This window comes from Nomascus leucogenys, chromosome 9, assembly GCF_006542625.1.
Source record: "Nomascus leucogenys isolate Asia chromosome 9, Asia_NLE_v1, whole genome shotgun sequence".
Lineage (NCBI taxonomy): Eukaryota > Metazoa > Chordata > Mammalia > Primates > Hylobatidae > Nomascus > Nomascus leucogenys.
The window spans coordinates 108,779,335-108,800,253 of NC_044389.1; the positions used below are offsets into that span (position 1 = coordinate 108,779,335).

At 43.4% G+C, this 20,919-nt stretch overlaps 1 protein-coding gene across 1 annotated transcript in view; it reads left to right on the forward strand.

The window, feature by feature from the left end:
• Positions 1–20,919, forward strand: part of PRKCQ (protein kinase C theta) — a 153,950-nt gene that overhangs the window by 106,213 nt on the left and 26,818 nt on the right. The window contains exons 13-14 of the mRNA XM_003257616.3: positions 14,301–14,392; positions 16,316–16,378. Of these exons, the coding sequence (XP_003257664.1) occupies positions 14,301–14,392; positions 16,316–16,378 (155 nt within the window). The remainder of the gene's footprint in view (positions 1–14,300; positions 14,393–16,315; positions 16,379–20,919) is intronic.

The window sequence follows — 20,919 nt, forward strand, 5'->3', positions numbered from 1 at the left end:
TGCTATAGTCATGGGTTTTCTGTCATCTGGTCTAAGGAAAATAGGACAAAAAAAGGAGAAGGTAATCTTTAACAAGTTTCATTAATTAAGAAGGCAGGAGGCGGCCAGGCACGGTGGCTCAGGCCTGTAATCCCAGCACTTTGGAGGCTGAAGCGGGTGGATCACCTGGAGTCAGGAGTTTGAGACCAGCCTGGCCAACATGGCGAAACCCTGTCTCCACTAAAAATACAAAAATTAGCCAGGCGGGGTGGTGGGCACCTATAATCCCAGCTACTCACGAGGCTGAGGCAGGATAATCACTTGAACCCAGGGGGTGGAGGTTGCAGTGAGCTGAGATCATGCCACTGCACTCCAACATGGGTGAAAGAGTGAAACTCCGTCTCAAAAAAAAAGAGAAAAAAAGAAGTCAGGAAGTGTTTGCCCCTAACGTTGTTTAATTCTCTCTAGTCATTGCACAGAACAAGAGAAAAAAGAAAGCAAGTTAATCTATAATCTGAGAAACAGAAGTTGTAACCATATGTGACTCAGATCACAGTCACGTCTCTCTCAAGGCGTAAAACGCATTTTAGGAATTCCAACAGCTTTTAAATGTTATTTATTTTCACACAGTAATTTATGGGAAATTAATGTTGCATTCTCAATGTTTCTTTAAGGTTTTCTCATCCAAATACACGGGAAATAATGGGCAATGAGTGAACACATATTCAGGAATTCTTGGACTAAAAGAACAAGACACTCAGTGCATCTGAAATGCTGCATCTTTCCTACATGCCTGCTTTTTTTTTTTTTTTTTTTGAGATGGAGTCTCGCTCTGTCACCCAGGCTGGAGTGCAGTAGCACGATCTCAGCTCACTGCAAGCTCTGCCTCCCGGGTTCACGCCATTCTCCTGCCTCAGCTTCCCAAGTAGCTGGGACTACAGGCGCCCGCCACTATGCCTGGCTAATTTTTTGTATATTTAGTAGAGACGGGGTTTCACCGTGTTAGCCAGGATGGTCTCGATCTCCTGACCTTGTGATCCACCCGCCTCGGCCTCTCAAAGTGCTGGGATTACAGGCGTGAGCCATTGTGCCCGGCCCCTACATGCCCGCTTTTTAAGCTCACAGATCTGTTCTCATCTTGATGTGACTCTGTAATATTCTTCCAGGCTCATGGCCCATATTATCTGCCCATTCCTTTGTCAGCCATTCTCACATAGTCTCAAAAGTATTGTCACCAGCTTCCCAGAAGACATGAGCATTTGACATCTCCTTCAAGAGAGTGCTGCAGGAAAGTGCGTGTCCTCTGTGAAGTTACTAACCCTCCTTTGTTTTTTGTTGTTGTTGTTTCATTGCTGTTTTTGTTTGTTTTGAGAAGGAGTCTCACTCTGTCGCCCAGACCAGAGTACAGTGGAACGATCTCTGCTCACTGCAACCTCCATCTCCTGGGTTCAAGTGATCCTCCTGCCTCAGCCTCCCAAGTAGCTGGAATTACAAGCATGCGCCACCACGCCCAGCTAATATTTTTTTCTTGGTATTTTAGTAGAGATGGGGTTTCACCATGTTGGCCAGGCTGGTCTCAAACTCCTGACCTCAAGTGATCCGCCCACCTCAGCCTCCCAAAGTGCTGGGATCATGGGCATGAGCCACCACGCCCAGCCTACTCTCCCTCCTTTGAAACCTTGCTGAAAAACTACCTACTCTATAAATCACTCTCAGATACACTAAATCCTACTTGTCATTCAGACGCTCAGGCTTCTCGGCTTATGTGACCCAGAAAGATGATTTTGCTCCTGTACTGCTGGGTGTCTTCTGTGACTTCTGTCATATGTTCTGTTTAAATAATACTCTCTCTATGTAAATAATACATTCCTTGATACCAAGATGCATGTTTCGCTCTTTTCTTTTGTTTCATTTGCCCCTAGAATGCTAGATAACATTCAGGGGCTTGGCACAGGGGGAATGGAAGAGAAAAAGAAAGATAAATGGTCTGACCGTAGATTACACTGGCTGACTCAGGTGCCAGGAAGGCTGGTCCCGAATAGAACTGCAGAGGAGAAGTCTTCTTTGACAAAGCCTCTTCCCATCCCTCTCTGACCTCCTGTTTCATTATTTTCCACTTCATCCCAGAGTTCACATGATCTTGTAACCTCTATAACTATCAGGTCTCTGCCTTGATTTTTTTCATTTTATTTTATTATTATTATACTTTAAGTTTTAGGGTACATGTGCACAATGTGCAGGTTTGTTACATACGTATACATGTGCCATGTTGGTGTGCTGCACCCATTAACTCGTCATTTAGCATTAAGTATATCTCCTAATGCTATCCCTCCCCCTTCTCCCCACCCCACAACAGTCCCCAGAGTGTGATGTTCCCCTTCCTGTGTCCATGTGTTCTCGTTGTTCAATTCCCACCTATGAGTGAGAATATGCGGTGTTTGGTTTTTTGTCCTTGCGATACTTTGCTGAGAATGATGATTTCCAGTTTCATCCATGTCCCTACAAAGGACATGAACTCATCATTTTTTATGGCTTCATAGTATTCCATAGTGTATACGTGCCACATTTTCTTAATCCAGTCCATCGTTGTTGGACATTTGGGTTGGTTCCAACTCTTTGCTATTGTGAATAGTGCCGCAATAAACATACGTGTGCATGTGTCTTTATAGCAGCATGATTTATACTCCTTTGGGTATATACCCAGTAATGGGATGGCTGGGTCAAATGGTATTTCTAGTTCTAGATCCCTGAGGAATCCCCACACTGACTTCCACAATGGTTGAACTAGTTTACAGTCCCACCAACAGTGTAAAAATGTTCCTATTTCTCCACATCCTCTTCAGCACCTGTTGTTTCCTGACTTTTTAATGATGGCCATTCTAACTGGTGTGAGATGGTATCTCACTGTGGTTTTGATTTGCATTTCTCTGATGGCTAGTGATGATGAGCATTTCTTCATGTGTTTTCTGGCTGCATAAATGTCTTCTTTTGAGAAGTGTCTGTTCATATCCTTCGCCGACTTTCTGATGGGGTTGTTTGTTTTTTTCTTGTAAATTTGTTTGAGTTCATTGTAGATTCTGGATATTAGCCCTTTGTCAGATGAGTAGGTTGGAAAATTTTCTCCCATTTTGTAGGTTGCCTCTTCACTCTGATGGTAGTTTCTTTTGCTGTGCAGAAGCTCTTTGGTTTAATTAGATCCTATTTGTCAATTTTGGCTTTTGTTGCCATTGCTTTTGGTGTTTTAGACATGAAGTCCTTGCCCATGCCTATGTCCTGAATGGTATTGCCTAGGTTTTCTTCTAGGGATTTTATGGTTTTAGGTCTAACATGTAAGTCTTTAATCCATCTTGAATTAATTTTTGTATAAGGTGTAAGGAAGGGATCCAGTTTCAGCTTTCTATATATGGCTAGCCAGTTTTCCCAGCACCATTTATTAAATAGGGAATCCTTTCCCCATTGCTTGTTTTTGTCAGGTTTGTCAAAGATCAGATAGTTGTAGATATGCAGCATTATTTCTGAGGGCTCTGTTCTATTTCATTGATCTATATCTCTGTTTTGGTACCAGTACCATGCTGTTTTGGTTACTGTAGCCTTGTAGTATAGTTTGAAGTCAGGTAGCATGATGCCTCCAGCTTTGTTCTTTTGGCTTAGGATTGACTTGGCGATGCGGGCCCTTTTGTGGTTCCATATGAACTTCAAAGTAGTTTTTTCCAATTCTGTGAAGAAAGTCATTGGTAGCTTGATGGGGATGGCATTGAATCTATAAATTACCTTGGGCAGTATGGCCATTTTCATGATATTGATTCTTCCAACCCATGAGCATGGAATGTTCTTCCATTTGTTTGTATCCTCTTTTATTTCATTGAGCAGTGGTTTGTAGTTCTCCTTGAAAAGGTCCTTCACATCCCTTGTAAGTTGGATTCCTAGGTATTTTATTCTCTTTGAAGCAGTTGTGAATGGGAGTTCACTCATGATTTGGCCCTCTGTTTGTCTGTTATTGGTGTATAAGAATGCTTGTGATTTTTGTACATTGTACATTTTACATTGATGTTGTATCCTGAGACTTTGCTGAAGTTGCTTATCAGCTTAAGGAGATTTTGGGCTGAGACAATGGGGTTTTCTAGATATACAATCATGTCATCTGCAAACAGGGACAATTTGACTTCCTCTTTTCCTAATTGAATACTCTTCATTTCCTTCTCCTGCCTAATTGCCCTGGCCAGATCTTCCAGCACTATGTTGAATAGGAGTGGTGAGAGAGGGAATCCCTGTCTTGTGCCCGTTTTCAAAGGGAATGCCTCCAGTTTTTACCCATTCAGTATGATATTGGCTGTGGGTTTGTCATGGATAGCTCTTATTATTTTGAGATACGTCCCATCAATACCTAATTTATTGAGAGTTTTTAGCATGAAGGGTTGTTGAATTTTGCCTTTTCTGCATCTATTGAGATAATCGTGTGGTTTTTGTCTTTGGTTCTGTTTATATGCTGGATTACATTTATTGATTTGCGTATGTTGAACCGGCCTTGCATCCCAGGGATGAAGCCCACTTGATCATGGTAGATAAGCTTTTTGATCTGCTGCTGGATTCGGTTTGCCAGTATTTTATTGAGGATTTTTGCATCAATGTTCATCAAGGATATTGGTCTAAAATTCTCTTTTTTGGTTGTGTCTCTGCCAGGCTTTGGTATCAGGATGAGGCTGGCCTCATAAAACGAGTGAGGGAGGACTCCCTCTTTTTCTATTGATTGGAATAGTTTCAGAAGGAATGGTACCAGCTCCTCCTTGTACCTCTAGTCGAATTCGGCTGTGAATCCATCAGGTCCTGGACTCTTTTTGGTTGGTAAGCTATTGATTATTGTCACCATTTCAGAGCCTGTTATTGGTCTATTCAGAGATTCAACTTCTTCCTGGTTTAGTCTTGGGAGGGTGTATGTGTCGAGGAATTTATCCATTTCTTCTAGATTTTCTAGTTTATTTGCGTAGAGGTGTTTGTAGTATTCTCTGATGGTAGTTTGTATTTCTGTGGGATCGGTGGTGATATCCCCTTTAGCATTGTTTATTGCGTCTATTTGATTCTTCTCTCTTTTCTTCTTTATTAGTCTTGCTAGCAGTCTATCAATTTTGTTGATCTTTTCAAAAAACCAGCTCCTAGATTCATTAATTTTTTGAAGGGTTTTTTGTGTCTCTATTTCCTTCAGTTCTTGCCTTCTGCTAGCTTTTGAATGTGTTTGCTCTTGCTTTTCTAGTTCTTTTAATTGTGATGTTAGGGTGTCAATTTTGGATCTTTCCTGCTTTCTCTTGTGGGCATTTACTGCTATAAATTTCCGTCTACACACTGCTTTGAATGTGTTCCAGAGATTCTGGTATGTTGTGTCTTTGTTCTCGTTGGTTTCAAAGAACATCTTTATTTCTGCCTTCATTTCATTATGTACCCAAGTAGTCATTCAGGAGCAGGTTGTTCAGTTTCCATGTAGTTGAGCAGTTTTGAGTGAGTTTCTTAATCCTGAGTTCTAGTTTGATTGCACTGTGGTCTGAGAGACAGTTTGTTATAATTTCTGTTCTTTTACATTTGCTGAGGAGTGCTTTACTTCCAACTATGTGGTCAATTTTGGAATAGGTGTGGTGTGGTGCTGAAAAAACTGTATATTGTATTGATTTGGGGTGGAGAGTTCTGTAGATGTCTATTAGGTCTGCTTGGTGCAGAGCTGAGTTCAATTCCTGAGTATCCTTGTTAACTTTCTGTCTCATTGATCTGTCTAATGTTGACAGTGGGGTGTTAAAGTCTCCCATTATTATTGTGTGGGAATCTAAGTCTCTTCGTAGGTCACTCAGGACTTGATTTATGAATCTGGGTGCTCCTGTGTTGGGTGCATATATATTTAGGATAGTTAGCTCTTCTCGTTGAATTGATACCTTCACCATTATGTAATGGCCTTCTTTGTCTCTTTTGATCTTTGTTGATTTAAAGTCTGTTTTATCAGAGATTAGGATTGCAACCCCTGCCTTTGTTTTCCATTTGCTTGGTAGATCTTCCTCCATCCCTTTATTTTGAGCCTATGTGTGTCTCTGCACATGAGATGGGTTTCCTGAATACAGCACACTGATGGGTCTTGACTCTTTATCCAATTTGCCAGTCTGTGTCTTTTAATTGGAGCATTTAGCCCATTTACATTTAAAGTTAATATTGTTATGTGTGAATTTGATCCTGTCATTATGATGTTAGATGGTTATTTTGCTCATTAGTTGATGCAATTTCTTCCTAGCCTCGATGGTCTTTACAATTTGGCATGTTTTTGCAGTGGCTGGTACCAGTTGTTCCTTTCCATGTTTAGTGTTTCCTTCAGGAGCTCTTTTAGGGCAGGCCTGGTGGTGACAAAATCTCTCAGCGTTTGCTTGTCTGTAAAGTATTTTATTTCTCCTTCACTTATGAAGCTTAGTTTGGCTGGATATGAAATTCTGGGTTGAACATTCTTTTCTGATTTTTAGAGTTTCCAGTTTTTCTGCTCTGTTTTTTTCCCATCTTTGTGGTTTTATCTACCTTTGGTCTTTGATGATGGTGACGTACAGATGCTTTTTTGGTGTGGATGTCCTTTCTGTTTGTTAGTTTTCCTTCTAACAGACAGGACCCTCAGCTGCAGGTCTGTTGGAGTTTGCTAGAGGTCCACTCCAGACCCTGTTTGCCTGGGTATCAGCAGCGGTGGCTGCAGAACAGCGGTGGCTGTAGAATAGCGGTGGCTGTAGAACAGCGGATTTTTCATGAACCGCAAATGCTGCTGCCTGATCGTTCCTCTGGAAGTTTTGTCTCAGAGGAGTACCCAGCTGTGTGAGGTGTCAGTCTGCCCCTACTGGGGGTTGCCTCCCAGTTAGGCTGCTCAGGGGTCAGGGACCCACTTGAGCAGGCAGTCTGCCCATTCTCAGATCTCCAGCTGCGTGCTGGGAGAACCACTACTCTCTTCAAAGCTGTCAGACAGGGACATTTAAGTCTGCAGAGGTTACTGCTGTCTTTTTGTTTGTCTGTGCCCTGCCCCCAGAGGTTGAGCCTACAGTGGTGGGCAGGCCTCCCTGAGCTGTGGTGGGCTCCACCCAGTTCCAGCTTCCTGGCTGCTTTGTTTACCTAAGCAAGCCCGGGCAATGGCAGGCACCCCTCCCCCAGCCTCGCTGCCACCTTGCAGTTTGATTTCAGACTGCTGTGCTAGCAGTCAGTGAGACTCCGTGGGCATAGGACCCTCTGAGCCAGGTGCGGGATATAATCTCCTGGTGTGCCATTTTTTAAGCCCGTTGGAAAAGCGCAGTATAAGGGTGGGAGTGACCCGATTTTCCAGGTGCCATCTGTCACCCCTTTCTTTGACTAGGAAAGGGAATTCCCTGACCCCTTGCACTTCCCAAGTGAGGCAATGCCTCGCCCTCCTTCGACTCAGGCACGATGTGCTTCACCCACTGTCCTGCACCCACTGTCTGGCACTCCCTAGTGAGATGAACCAGGTACCTCAGATGGAAATGCAGAAATCACCCATCTTCTGCGTCGCTCACGCTGGGAGCTGTAGACCGGAGCTGTTTCTATTGGGCCGTCTTGGCTCCACCCCCCGATTATTATTATTTTTTTTTGAGACAGTCTAGCTCTGTTGCCCAGGTGGCTGAATGCAACTTCCACCTCCTGAGTTCAAGTGATTCTCCTGTCTCAGCCTTCCAAGTAGCTGGGGTTACAGGTGTGTGCCACCATGCCTGGCTAATTTTTGTATTTTTAGTAGAGATGGGATTTCACCATATTGGCCAGGCTGGTCTTGAACTCCTGACCTCTAGTGATCCACCCACCTCAGCCTCCCAAAATGCTGGGATTATAGGTGTGAGCCACCATGCTTGGCCTCTGCCTTGATCCTTGATCATAAAATCATTCTTGTCCATCTCCTTGTCTCTCCGCCTTAAAACTTCTGTCACTTCAGGATCCTCTTCTCCAGCACCAGTCTTAGAGAAAATATCTGATAAATAGCATAGAGCAGTTTAATATGTGCTGTTCCTAGCAACGATTTCTTCATAAAGTGGGGCAGAGTGGAGGTTCCTTATTAGACCCAACATTATGTTGTATTTGAGGTGATTACAGTTCCCATCCTGAGGAGGTGACACTCGTGGGACTCTTCAGGGGAAACTGTGGGAATATATGAGCGTCAGAATCAACCTACTGCAGAGATTCGAGTGCCAAACCACAGAAAAGCTCTCTATTGCAAAGCAGGAGGAAGAGCAGGGGGGAAAGGTGATAGGGAGGATCCCTCGGGGTGGTAAGAAGAGGAACAGAGGCGTTAGGAGTATCGGAAGACAGGAGAGGAAAGTATTTCAAGTGAGAAAGGATCATATATTTAATGTGGTGAAGAGTTGACAATCAAAAACTGAGTGTGGAATGTGTTATGGAGGAGGAACAGACAATAAAGTGTGAAGGAGTGAGTGGTGGATGGGCAGATTCAGTGGTGATACAGAAATCTTCCCAAAAGAGTTTTCAGAAGATGGAAGCTCATTATGACTGCAGAGTGTAAGGGATGAGAATCATGGGAAATGCTTGAGCCAGAGATGGAGAAACCAGACAAGAGGGAGGCTATTCAGATTGTAGCCTTTTCAGATAGGCTTCTTTCACTTAAGAATATGCATGAGAACTCATTTTTCATTGCTCAGTAATATTCCATTGTATGGATGTACCACCATTTATCCATTCACCTGTTGAGATGCATCTTGGTTGCTCAGAATAACTAACAACTAATGATTTGTTACGTTCTTTTGTTTTCCTTATAATGACAGACTCTGTGGATCAAGAATTTTAGAGCAGGGAGGGGTGGTAGAGGTTATCAGGTCAGATCCCCTCATTTTGCAGCAAAGGGAATGGAGCTCCAGAGAAGATAAGCCTAGCTGGTCACAGGAGAGTGCTCTTTTCTGTGGTCAACCCAAAATTATTAGTAAAGTTGAGACTTCAAGATACCTCAACACAAATCCAACTCCCACCTTATTTAATTGGAAAATTATTCATTCCATGTCCTAAACCTTAGACCCAAGCAAGAGGGGTTCTGCGCAGCCTTTCATTTAGAATCCTCCCTTTGGCCTTTCTCATACCACACTCCTTCCTGTGAAGCCAAGAGGTCATCTCTGTTCCTAAACCACTCCCCAGGACCTCAGAATTCCATAACTAAACAGCCTCAAGCCTGTGTAGACATCTCCCTAGGTTCTGTCCTTGAAAAGGGCAGGAGGGGACTTTCCCAATATGGCCAATTAACTGGTGCAGAATTTCGAGGGATCCTGAATTTGTCACTGGCCTTCTTGGTCATTATGCAGTTATATTTCCCAAGAGACAGAGAACATATAGGAATGTAGAGCATATTTAATTGAATTGTTGGTGAGCTTGAATAATAACACTTAAACCTGGGGACCCACGGTGTGGGGCCTCCCTCTGCACACTTGCTCCAAATCTTGCAAAGGTTGGGGCTGTCCTTGTTCTGATTATAATGCAACTTGATGCTTTTCTTCCCTGTGTGATAAAATAATAACAATGTATGTGATAAAGTTAATACATAAGGAGTTCTTACTATATGCCAGGCACAGGGCTGAATACTTTATATGAATTCTTTCATTTAATTTTAAATATGAACGATAGCTCCCCTTTCTTCTTCAGAGCAGAATTCCCGACTCTTTCCATTGGCTGTCATAGGAGATGTCCCAAAGTAAAGTTGAATTCTATCTCTGGTTTCCATCTTGTTATACTATAGTCTTCACTGTTATAACATTTGTTACATGTGCTTAACATATGATACTTTGAAAGGTGTGATGGTAAATTTAGATGTTTTGTCATAAATATTTTGATCTTAATTTTATTTATTTTGCAGAGATTGCAAATATTCTCTTGTGTAAAATTTATTATGTTGGTTTACTAGCCTTCGAAGAAAAAAGATACCTCAGAAAAATGACTATAATTATTCTTTTCCTTCTTTTCCCATCTTATTTTTCTGGAGAGGGAGTCTATAAATCTGACCTTATTTGCATGATATTTGCCAAGTTCTCAGGGCATTTACAAAATTAACTGTTATTAGTTTGATAAAAATCATTAATTTCTTTAATGCTATAAACCTGTAATTCATCCTATAATATATGCACATTTGCCAGCCGTTTCCTTGTTTACTCAATATTTGACTAGCTGCATTGAATAGTCTTCACAACTAAACACTTTTCCATTCTCTTTATTCTTGTTCTCTCATTTGAAAAATATAATCACTGTAAGAAGAAAGCAGTGTAGAAGCTAGGTTGTATTAAATAACTTTTGAGGCCACTTTTACAATTCACCCTTTACTAATTCTAGAATATTCACAAAATGTCCTATTCCTCCCTTTAAAGAACTATCTTGTGTTTTAAATAGTGATATATTTTGACAGCTCTAGGACCCTTAACTCCTCCAAATGATATTCGTGTATGCAAACACAGTCCTATGAGAATTATACAACTGATTTTGTTAAATCTATCACTTCGGTCTTGTATTTAATCATCATTTTTTTTAAGACAGGGTCTCACTCTGTTACCCAGGCTGGCTTTGGACTCTTAGGCTCAAGTGGTCCTCCTGCCTCACCTTCATGAATAGCTGAGATTGCAGGCATGCACCTCTGCACCCAACTTAAATACCATTTCTTTAAAACATCAATAACACAAACATAAAAGAGTCATACAGCTTTGACTACCCACCTATCTACAGAACGTCAACATTGTTTATTGCCTTCAGTTGTCTGGAAATCACAACAAAGCTGTAGGTAATGGTGACTCTCTCATTTTCATGGACAGGGTTCATTTTTCAGAGGAGGAAACCAAGGACCTGTGATGGTGGCATGTACCTGATCACACAGCTGATTAGCGACAGTCTCATTTCTCACAGACTAGAATTTCCATTCGACAGATGCTTTGCCAGGAGTTGTTGACAGTCGGCAAGACTGGGATGCGTTTGACATGTCCCATCCCCCAATGGCATCACAGCTTCAGTTCTCACCCACCAGAAAGATCATTTGCCTCGGTTAATGTATTACCCACCATAAAGACGTGAGGTCTAGACTAGTAAGTGCCATTTACAATTAACCCAACACAGGCCACATTCTCTCCCTCCCTCCCCACCATCTCTCTCTCTCTCTCTCTCCTCTCTCTCTCTCTCTCTCTGTCAGCCTGCTTTGTATCGTCTCTCAGCAGGTGGCCAGAACCTAAAGGGCAGCCCAGGAGGGAATCTAATTCTGTTTTCTTCTTTCTTTCGAGAGCCATCAGCCAGAGAACTATTCATTTGCTTCCTTTGGGAAGTATTTGCTGGTTTTTGGATTGGTTTTGGTTTTCTTTCCTGGCTTTTAAATTGTTTCCTAGAAGGACAGCTGCCATCAGTTATCAATTTCCCACTGAGGGTCAGTGCAGAGCTTCATTTCCACACACACTAATTTGTTTAATACCCACAGCAACCCTAGGAGGCAGGAATATTATTACCCCATTTCACAAATAAAATGAAGCTCAGGAGAGGTTAAGTCAAGTCTCCAGAGTTACAAATAGAGGGGCTTTGAACCCAGAGCTGAGTAAGGATGAAGCCCACCTTCTTCGCAATTACTCTGAGTCTCATTCTTCTTTGTCTGTTCCTGTCTACGCCAGCCCAGAGTCTTTCCAGCAGCAGACACTTCTTTTTGCTTGCAGCTCTGCAGAGGTTCTAGTCAGCTGTGGGTTGCCTTCAACTCTGGGCACTCCTTCCCCAGCTGTTTATGAAAGTTTGAGCCTATCATATTTGTATTTACCTTTTATGATGGGATTTTGGATTCAGCTTTTAAAAGGCTTATCTATCCCTCAAAATGTGATCCTCAAAATCCAAACCTCAGGACCGTGTAGTTTGTATGTGCATGCATTTGTGCTAATTTTATCACAGAGCCATCTCTGCGGCCCAAAGTGGGCCCAGGATATCACGGATGACTCGATTCCCAGGCTTTCCAAACAGAGGAGCATCCTCTAGAGAGACAGCAGGTCCTCCAGGCCGGATCACACAAGCTGGACTTCCAGGCATGGACTGTCCCTGCTCCCCTTCAAGAAGCCCACGTTTGACCAGGCATTCATCCAAGCCAGAGGGTTGAACTGATGCAAAATGCCATCACAAAGGACAAAAAACAGTCACTGCAATTTTCCCATGCTGTGGCTTAATATAAAGATGAGAACCAGAACAGATATTTGACAGATTTATTGTGGAGCCTGCAGTTCTCTTGGGAGGGTTAAATGTGGGGCATCCAACATACTGTAAACCTCCATTGCTGTTAATTAATAATCACTAGCAACGTAGTCTTCTTCTCACCCTCATGGTAGTAAACACTGACTGTGCCCTGTGATCTCCTTAGACTTTAGTGGCCAATTCAACCCCCCCAGTGCTCACCACTAGTGTGGCGTCTCATTCAGACCTGAGAACAGGTGAGAAGGTGTGTGGAATGCATGGGGTTGGGGCTGAACTGTTGCCTCCAGTCCCCTCCCACCACTTTCTCCACATCTAACTAAATTGACTGCTAAATTCTGAAATATCAGCCTTTCTAGGAATCTGTAAGCATCCAAACACTTAGAAGAAACCATTCACTCAAGCACTGTTGGAAATGGTTTCGCTTTACACTTTCATACGCTTTGCTCTCATGAGTACTTAAAAGAAGATTCCACCTTTGTGGCGTGTATAGGGCCATTACAGTTTGAGTGAAAAGGTGAGGTTAGAACAGAAGCTTTCTATGGTGCTGAAAAGAGCAAGAGGTAGCGTGAGAAAGCAGGTGTGTGCAGGCAAAGCCAATGACGACTCTCAAATTGGGTTTGAAATCTGTGTTAAGTCATGATTTATGTCAGCTGAAAATTTGGGCCTGTCCAGAAAAGGGTGGGCTTCACTTAAAGATATATGGAATTAGTAAATCAGATTGGAAACTAACATTGAAAAAAGATGGATGCTTACCTTGACCTGGATTATTGAGATAATTGCCACAATACTTGGTTTCCCCATTCTGTGTTGCCCAGGTGAGCAGTCTCACTGTCAGACCAGAACAATGTTCTACCATTACCTCCTATGCTCCATGGCCTCTGTTGGGTTCACATCAAAATGTAAAGGTTAATTGTTAAGAAACCACCCAGGTGAGACTTTCAGATGCAAATTCATGCCCAGATGCACCAAAGTTCCCCACACTTTATGGATTACTGATTCTGTGATGCATTACAACCCTTCAAAAATCAGGTTTCTCAAAAAAAACATTGTCTCACATCATTGAGGAGCTGAGGCTGGTTACAATCCTGGCCGCCTCTGATATGCCCACCACAGCCTGAAGACCACCCAGCCCTGCTTCTGACTGTGGCCACTCAAGGGCTCCAGCTCTACTGACATACATCGTGTCCTCTGCCAGAAGAACTCTGTCATAAACTGTGGCTTGCCTCTGCCATGAGTTAAGTCAGGACTGGAGAAAAATAAGGTTAAACTTGATTGCAAGCTTCAAGGAGGAATGACTGACATGCCCTGCCCACTCCCCACCATGCCGTGCCCATAGAATATGCTCAGTAGCTAATTACTGAGTGTTGAATGAACGAATGTTTTCAAGCTCCACCCTTGGAGTCAGAGACCAAAACACATTCTCCTTATCACCCTGCACCCTGTCACTTTCGATAAGTATATGATCAGCACAGGCTAAGTGGCCCTAAGTGCCTGGCACCATCCCATTGTCTGGCCAGCAGGTCAACTGGACTCTCCCTTGTGCCCCAGCTCATCTGCTGGGTTGTAACACGCAAGCATCTAGATGTCACACGGCATCCCACCTAGATTCCCCAGGCTTCCTGGGGCTCAAAAACATAGATTGTTTAAATGATTTTGACAGTCTTCTGATAAGTGATTTCACAACAGAATTGGTTCCCCTGAAATGATCTAATCCATTTAAAAAGTAGTCCTCCTTGTTGTATTTTCTCTAAAGAGCTAAAAATTGGAACTGTGACTCAGAATGGTGGCTCACACCTGTAATCCCAGCACTTTGGGAGGCCAAGGTGGGCGGATCACCTGAGGTCAAGAGTTGGAGACCAGCCTGGCTAACATGGCGAAACCCTGTCTCTGTTAAAAATACAAAAATTAGCTGGGCATGGTGGTGCATGCCTGTAGTCCCAGCTACCAGGGAGGCTGAAGGGGGAGAATCACTTGAAGCCAGGAGACGGAGGTTGCAGTGAGCCGAGATCGCGCCACTGCACTCCAGCCTGGGAGACAGAGTGAGACCCTGTCTCGGACAAAATAAATAAATAAAAATGAAATGAAATAAAAGTTGGAATTGTTTTGTTTTTCCACAGGAAAACCTCTTTTTTGTGATGGAGTACCTCAACGGAGGAGACTTAATGTACCACATCCAAAGCTGCCACAAGTTTGACCTTTCCAGAGCGACGTAAGAGGCTTTAAAGGGTTTGGGGGTTTTCCACTGTTCTTGTTAGTTCTCGCTTGGTTTTTTTTTCTTTTTTCCCACCTGGCATGCCTGAATCCCAGGGCCAGGTAAACCCTCGGGAATACATCAAGCAGGGCAACAGTTTTCCCAGGTTGTGAAACTGACATTTGTGTCAGTTTGGTTTCATTTCTCTGTGATTTAAAACTAACTACTTGGTTTTAAGGAACCATCCCGATTCATCAGGCTTCTAACTAACCTGAGCACAGAAGCAAATATGTGCCCTTTGGAAAGGAAGCAGTGAAATGGACTGCGGACCTCAAGGGTGGTCCCCAGGGATGGAGCTTGTAGCTGAGGCCTCTCATGGAAAGCCTGATGTGGAGGCATAAAGCTTTAGGAAGCAGGAAGAGGAACTTAGTCCATCTGAGAACAAAGCTTCACCTTCCTAGTGCCAGGCAGCCTGAGACACATGGAGATGGGCAGGCTGTGGGTACCTGGTGGGACCGCCCCTCCTGCCCATGCTGTTCCCCTTGAGTCCTACTTCCTGCTCCCCGTGACATGCAAGTAAAAGGAAGTTCTGCCACTGGGCACCTTGGAAGATGATGAGTACATGCTAGCTTCCTTTGCTCGCGTTCAATAATCCCTCCCTCCCATCTGCACGAACACGTTGAGTGGTTTAGGTTGAAGTGGGTTGAGAAATGGATTTGGTCCGCCAGCTCCTATAAAAACCCTGGCTGGAATGGCTGTTTATCACATCTAGTGGGTAGCACTCTGCTGAGCTCATTGCCTCTGGGAAACCTCAGCAATGCACCCAAAGGTAATTTTACTGGATTTCTGCAGCAGAGAAATCATCGGGCATTTTTCATGCTAGAAAGGATTCACTTAATCCACTGTCGTCTCCAGCCAGCCCGGACCCACGCTATCCATCCTGTCCTAAATGCCTTCCAGGAAGGAGAATTTTGCATTCTTCCACAAGATCCAGCAAACTTCCCTTCCAGGAAGCTGTCTCATATCCGACCTTAATCCCACCAGTGATGGGGTAAACTCATTTCCTTTAACCTTGTCACCATTGAAGATGAAGTGTAACTTATCTTGCATCTGCTAATATCCTCTTTTCCACCTCATGGGCTGTAAGTGTTGCCCAGGCTAAAGGCTCTCAGTTCGAAAATAAACCAGCCAGTTCTATTCAGAATGGTGCATACAGGTCTATGGGTGCCAACCAGAGTTTAGAACAAAGGGAGAAATTATTTGCCTATTATCTATACCATTACTTTTTTTTTTTTTTTTTTTTTTTGAGTCAGAGTCTTGCTCTGTCGCCCAGGCTGGAGTGCAGTGGTGTGATCTCAGCTCACTGCAACCTCTGCCTCCCAGGTTCAAGTGATTATCAAGCCTCAGCTTCCTGGGTAGATGGGGCTACAGGCGCCCAACACCACGCCCTGCTGATTTTTGTGTTTTTACTAGAGACGGTGTTTCACCATGTTGCCCACGCTGGTCTGGAACTCCTCATCTCAAGTGATCCACCTGCTTGGGCCTCCCAAAGTGCTAGGATTACAGGCGTGAGCCACCGTACCTGGCCTATACTATTACTTTTAATGTCTGTGTATGTTTTATTAGCAATAGCAAAAACAAAAAAATGACAATGTGAGCATTATTGTTTAAAATATAAGAACAAGTACTAGATACAGGCAGGACTCACTTAAGATGCCAGCTCTGTTTTATGCTGTTAGGACTGAGGCTGGAGGTGTCTGAGCCTCCACTTTCTTATGTGTAGAATGAATGGACAACATCTTCCTTGTTAGGATTCAACAGAGTTATGTGTGTATGCCATTTAGCCCTACACAGCATGTCAGAAAAAGGTCAGTCTGGGTTTGGGATTTTATTTTGTTCCGTGACTACATTCATGTTGAACCTTGGTTCTCTTTCCCCCAGGTTTTATGCCGCTGAAATCATTCTTGGTCTGCAATTCCTTCATTCCAAAGGAATAGTCTACAGGTAAATTTTGCTTTGTGGAAACAAATGCTAAGATATCGGCTTTCCTGGCTCAGTTAATTTAATCATTGCATCGAGTGCTGCGAGACAGCCCATGTGATTTCGTGGGAGGAAGCTCCACACATAGGTCTCCTGCCCACAGTGATTACACGGATGATGACTTACAACCAAGGAAGACATTCCAGTCTCAAAAGCAGGAAAGTGCTGAGCCCATTCTGTCCTTTACGCTGGTTCTCACTTGAATTCCTTCTTTCACCTTCCTTCTCCCATTTTCACTGCCCTATTTTCTCTTTCTTAGCTTATCTTATGGTTTCTTTCTCTTTTGTCCCCTTCATACCTCTTATTTTTGCTTGTCTTTGCTTTGAGCCACCTAGAAATGCTTATGGAATTTTCTCCTTCTCTGCTGTATGACATCATTTCACATTCTTCTGTCCAAGCTCTTAGATTGATGCAATTGTACCTCAATCTCCTCACTTCCTTTCTCAAAATGTAGTTGACATTTATTTAACATACAAATCTTTACAAACTTACTATCAGGTTTCCAACTCACTGCAGATTAGGAGGAAGAATAGAAAGGAAGAAAAAGAAAGGATCTAGTGAGGAGGATGGCTGAGCTGCTGGAGACCAGATAATTAGTATTGAAGCTTTGGTGCTTACCGAGTGCAGAATTCACTTAACGGGGAAGGACCTCTCCATTTTCTGAGGGTGCAGTCAAGTGAGGGTTGCCCTATTTGGAGCCACAGAACTAAAGGCTTAGGGGAGGATTGAGAAGTAAGTATTCTTAAGCAGCCTCTTTGAATGTAATTTTTTTGGTCTATCTACAAAATCATAGATTAAGAAGCTGTTTTATACTTTTTTAATATTCAGAAAATTGAGAAGTACTCACCAGAATATTATTTAAAAACCCTTATCAGAATTTTTTTAATTTTTCTTTATATGTGTAAGGCCTGCAATATATCTAAAATATTTCTGTGCCTAGGCACGGACTAAACTGTGTGGGGTGGATGGATAGACGGATGGATGGATAATGGATGGGTGCAGATGGTTGGGTGAATGGATGATGAATGGATGAACAGATATTTGGATGGATGGATGGGTGTGGCTGGTTGAATGGATGGACAAACGATGGATGAATGATGAATGGATGAACAGATGGATGGATGGATGAATGGATGGATGGATGGATAAATGATGGATGAATGATGAATGGATGAACAGATGGATGGATGGATGAATGGATGTATGTGGATGGATGGACGATGGATAAATGATGGATGGATGAGGAATGGATGAACAGATGGATGGATGGATGATGGATGGATGTTGGATGGGTGTGGATGGATGGATGGACAATGGATAGATGAACAGATGGATGGATGGATGGATGGGTGTGGATGGATGGATGGATAAATGATGGATGACGAATGGATGAACAGATGGATGGATGGATGGATAAATGATGGATGACGAATGGATGAACAGATGGATGGATGGATGGATGATGGATGGATGAACAGATGGTTGGATGGATGGATGGGTATGAATGGATGGGTGATGGGTAAATTGAACAGACTAATGGATGAACAGATGGAGCGATGGATGATGGATGAACAGATGGTTGGATGGATAGATGGATGGTGATGGATGGGGAGATAAATAAAGGGGGTGGGCACAGTGGCTCACACCTGTAAATCCCAGCACTTTGGGAGGCCAAGTCAGACGGATCACCTGGGGTTAGGAGTTGGAAACCAGCCTGGCCAACATGACAAAATCCCGTCTCTACTAAAAATACAAAAATTAGCTGGGTGTAGTGGCCCGTGCCTGTAATCCCAGCTACTCTGGAGGCTGAGGCACAAGAATCGTTTGAACCTGTTAGGCGGAGGTTGCAGTGAGCCGAGATCACGCCACTGCACTCCAGCCTGGGCAACAGTGCGACAGTCCATCTCAAAAAATTTAAAAAGTAAAAAAAAAAAAAAATAAATGTGAGGTAAGAATAAAAATTAGGAAGGCTGGGGAAAGAGAGAGAGACAGAGATCTTAGACTGGAAGGGACCCCATGAAACCTAAGCCCACATGCCTTGGTGCATTTTATTTCCCTATGTCACAAAGCTTCTTTCTATCATGTCACCATGTAAATTATTAACACTCAGAACAAAAAAAGCAATAGATGTCCATAAGTGGCTTTACTATCACAACAAGTTGTACCCATTTTCGAGTCTTACCCTGCCCATGCATGGAAGTTATGTTCTTTAAGCCTTCTTAGGCACCAACAGGAAAAAAAAACTGAGTTGATTTTTTGTGCTTATTAGGTTGCAGGAGACCCTTGAAAGTCATCACCAAATAGTTGTAACTGAGGATAGGTCACCAGACAAGTGTGTTGGCTTTAAGACTGGCCTGCTGCATAATAAGAAATAAGTTGCCTTATAATAAGTTGAATAGTAAGAAATTATTCAACTGTCTGTGTGTAATTTGACTTATCTAAACTTTTAATTTGGCAACTGAATTAAAAGGATTCAATTCATTTCTTTCTTTTGACCTCATAGGATAATAACTTTCTGAATTTGTTCACAAAACTGATACATTAGTTTTGAAAAGCTGCCATAAGAAATTACCCCAAATTTGGTGGCTTATTCTAGAAGCTAGACATTTGGAAGCAAGATGTGGTCAGGGCCATGCCCCCACCAAGCCCTCGCTTTGCCAGCCTCTGGTGGCTGCAGGCATTCCTTGGCTTGTGGCTGCATCACCCAGTCTCTGCCTCTGTCTTCCCACGGCCTTCTCTTGGCCTCATCTGTCTTTTCTAAGAACACTTGATGGATTTAGGGCCCACCTCCATAATCAAGGATAATCTCACCTTGGTATCTTTAACTTAATTACATCTGCAAAGACCCTTTTTCCAAATAAGGTCACATCCACAAGGTTCTGGGTGTTAGGACATGAACATACCTAGACATATCTTCTGGGGGCCACCATTCCACCCACACAGCTGGTATCACAGACCATATGTGCTCTGGATGTGCAGGTCTTTGTCAAGCATGGCAGTGGGTACTAAACATAGAGAAGTCCCAAACCCCAGAAACCTGATAAGCCACTTTCTGGGGTTTCTTCAGAGGCAGAATGGATGGATGATGAATGGATGAACAGATGAAAAGACACAAGCTGTACATTCTAAAAATGTCCAAGTGAATGTGATTCCAATTAAAAGTGCAAGTGCTGAAAGGAAAAATATATATCACCAGACTTAAGTAGGGGAGATGGCAAACAAAAATTCTTCTGTGAAGGTAGACTTTTTAGAGGGGAAGAGGCTTTGCAGATGGAAGAAGTGACTCCAGGAAAGGCACAGCAATAGGAAAATAGAGGAATATTCAACAGGTGCATCCAGCTTCAGGGGCAAGGCTGCTGTTAGTCGATGAAAAGCATGAGATGTGGAGAAGCAGGTGTGGTGGCGTCACTCACCATCTGCCAGAGGAACCATAAAATCAACGGCATCTTCAAAGATGTCGTAAGCCCTGGTTTGGGTCAAATGTGAAAACACAGAGCCGGAAAGTATGCAGATGTGGAAAGAAGAATCTAGAACTTCCAATCTTAGAGTATTAGAACTAAGAGGAACCTTAAGATTGTATATTATTGACGATAAAACTGTGCCAAACCCATGTGTTTGAAGCCACTTTCTATGCTTTCACTTGATTATCTCACTGGACGTCACAGGACCCCATGAGACAAGCGAGGCAAGCATCACGGTCCCTGTTCCTTGGATGAGTCTTGGAGGCTCCCAGAGGGGAAATGGTGAGGTGGAGCCAGCCGGCCGTAATGCTGGGATTGGGAAGCCAACTGTGATGCCCGCTCCACCTCTTCCAAATAGAAAAGCTTTGCCTCCGTTGACCTCATGATGGAATGAAAGGGTGCCCCTGGATGTTCTCTTCTGCTTGATGCCGTGATGGCCTGCTTCTCCTCTGACAGATGAAAGCTTGCAGAGACATGAGCGGGCTGTGGACTCTGAAGTTCTCCCCTGGGTCCTCACGCCCCATGGGGTGTAAGCGTGACATGCCTCAGAACACCCTGGGCCTCTGTGTTCTCTGCCCTCTCCAGCTGGCTCCAGGGGTCCTCGCTGATCTTCCTTGGCACTCCTTCCTCACCCCCATGGAGGGCTGGCTTCACATGGCAGCCTTTCAGAACCTTTCCCATATTGACCTAGATCCCTCAGAGCTGGCCAGGCGCAGTGGCTCACGCCTATACTCCCAGCATTTTGATAGTCTGAGGCAGAAGGATTGCTTAATGTCAGGAGTTCATGACCAGCCTTGGCAACATAGTGAGACCTTGTCTCTACAAAAAATTTAAAAAATTAGCCAGGCATGGCGATGGCACACATGTGGTCAAGAGTCTGAGGTGGGAGGATTGCTTGACCTCAAGAGGTTGAGGCTGCAGTGAACTGACATCATGTCACTGCACTCCAGCCTGGATGACGGGGAAAGACCTCATCTCACAGAAAAAAAAAAAAAAAAAAAAAACAAAACTGATATCAAGAGAAGCACCTGAATTATCTTTAAA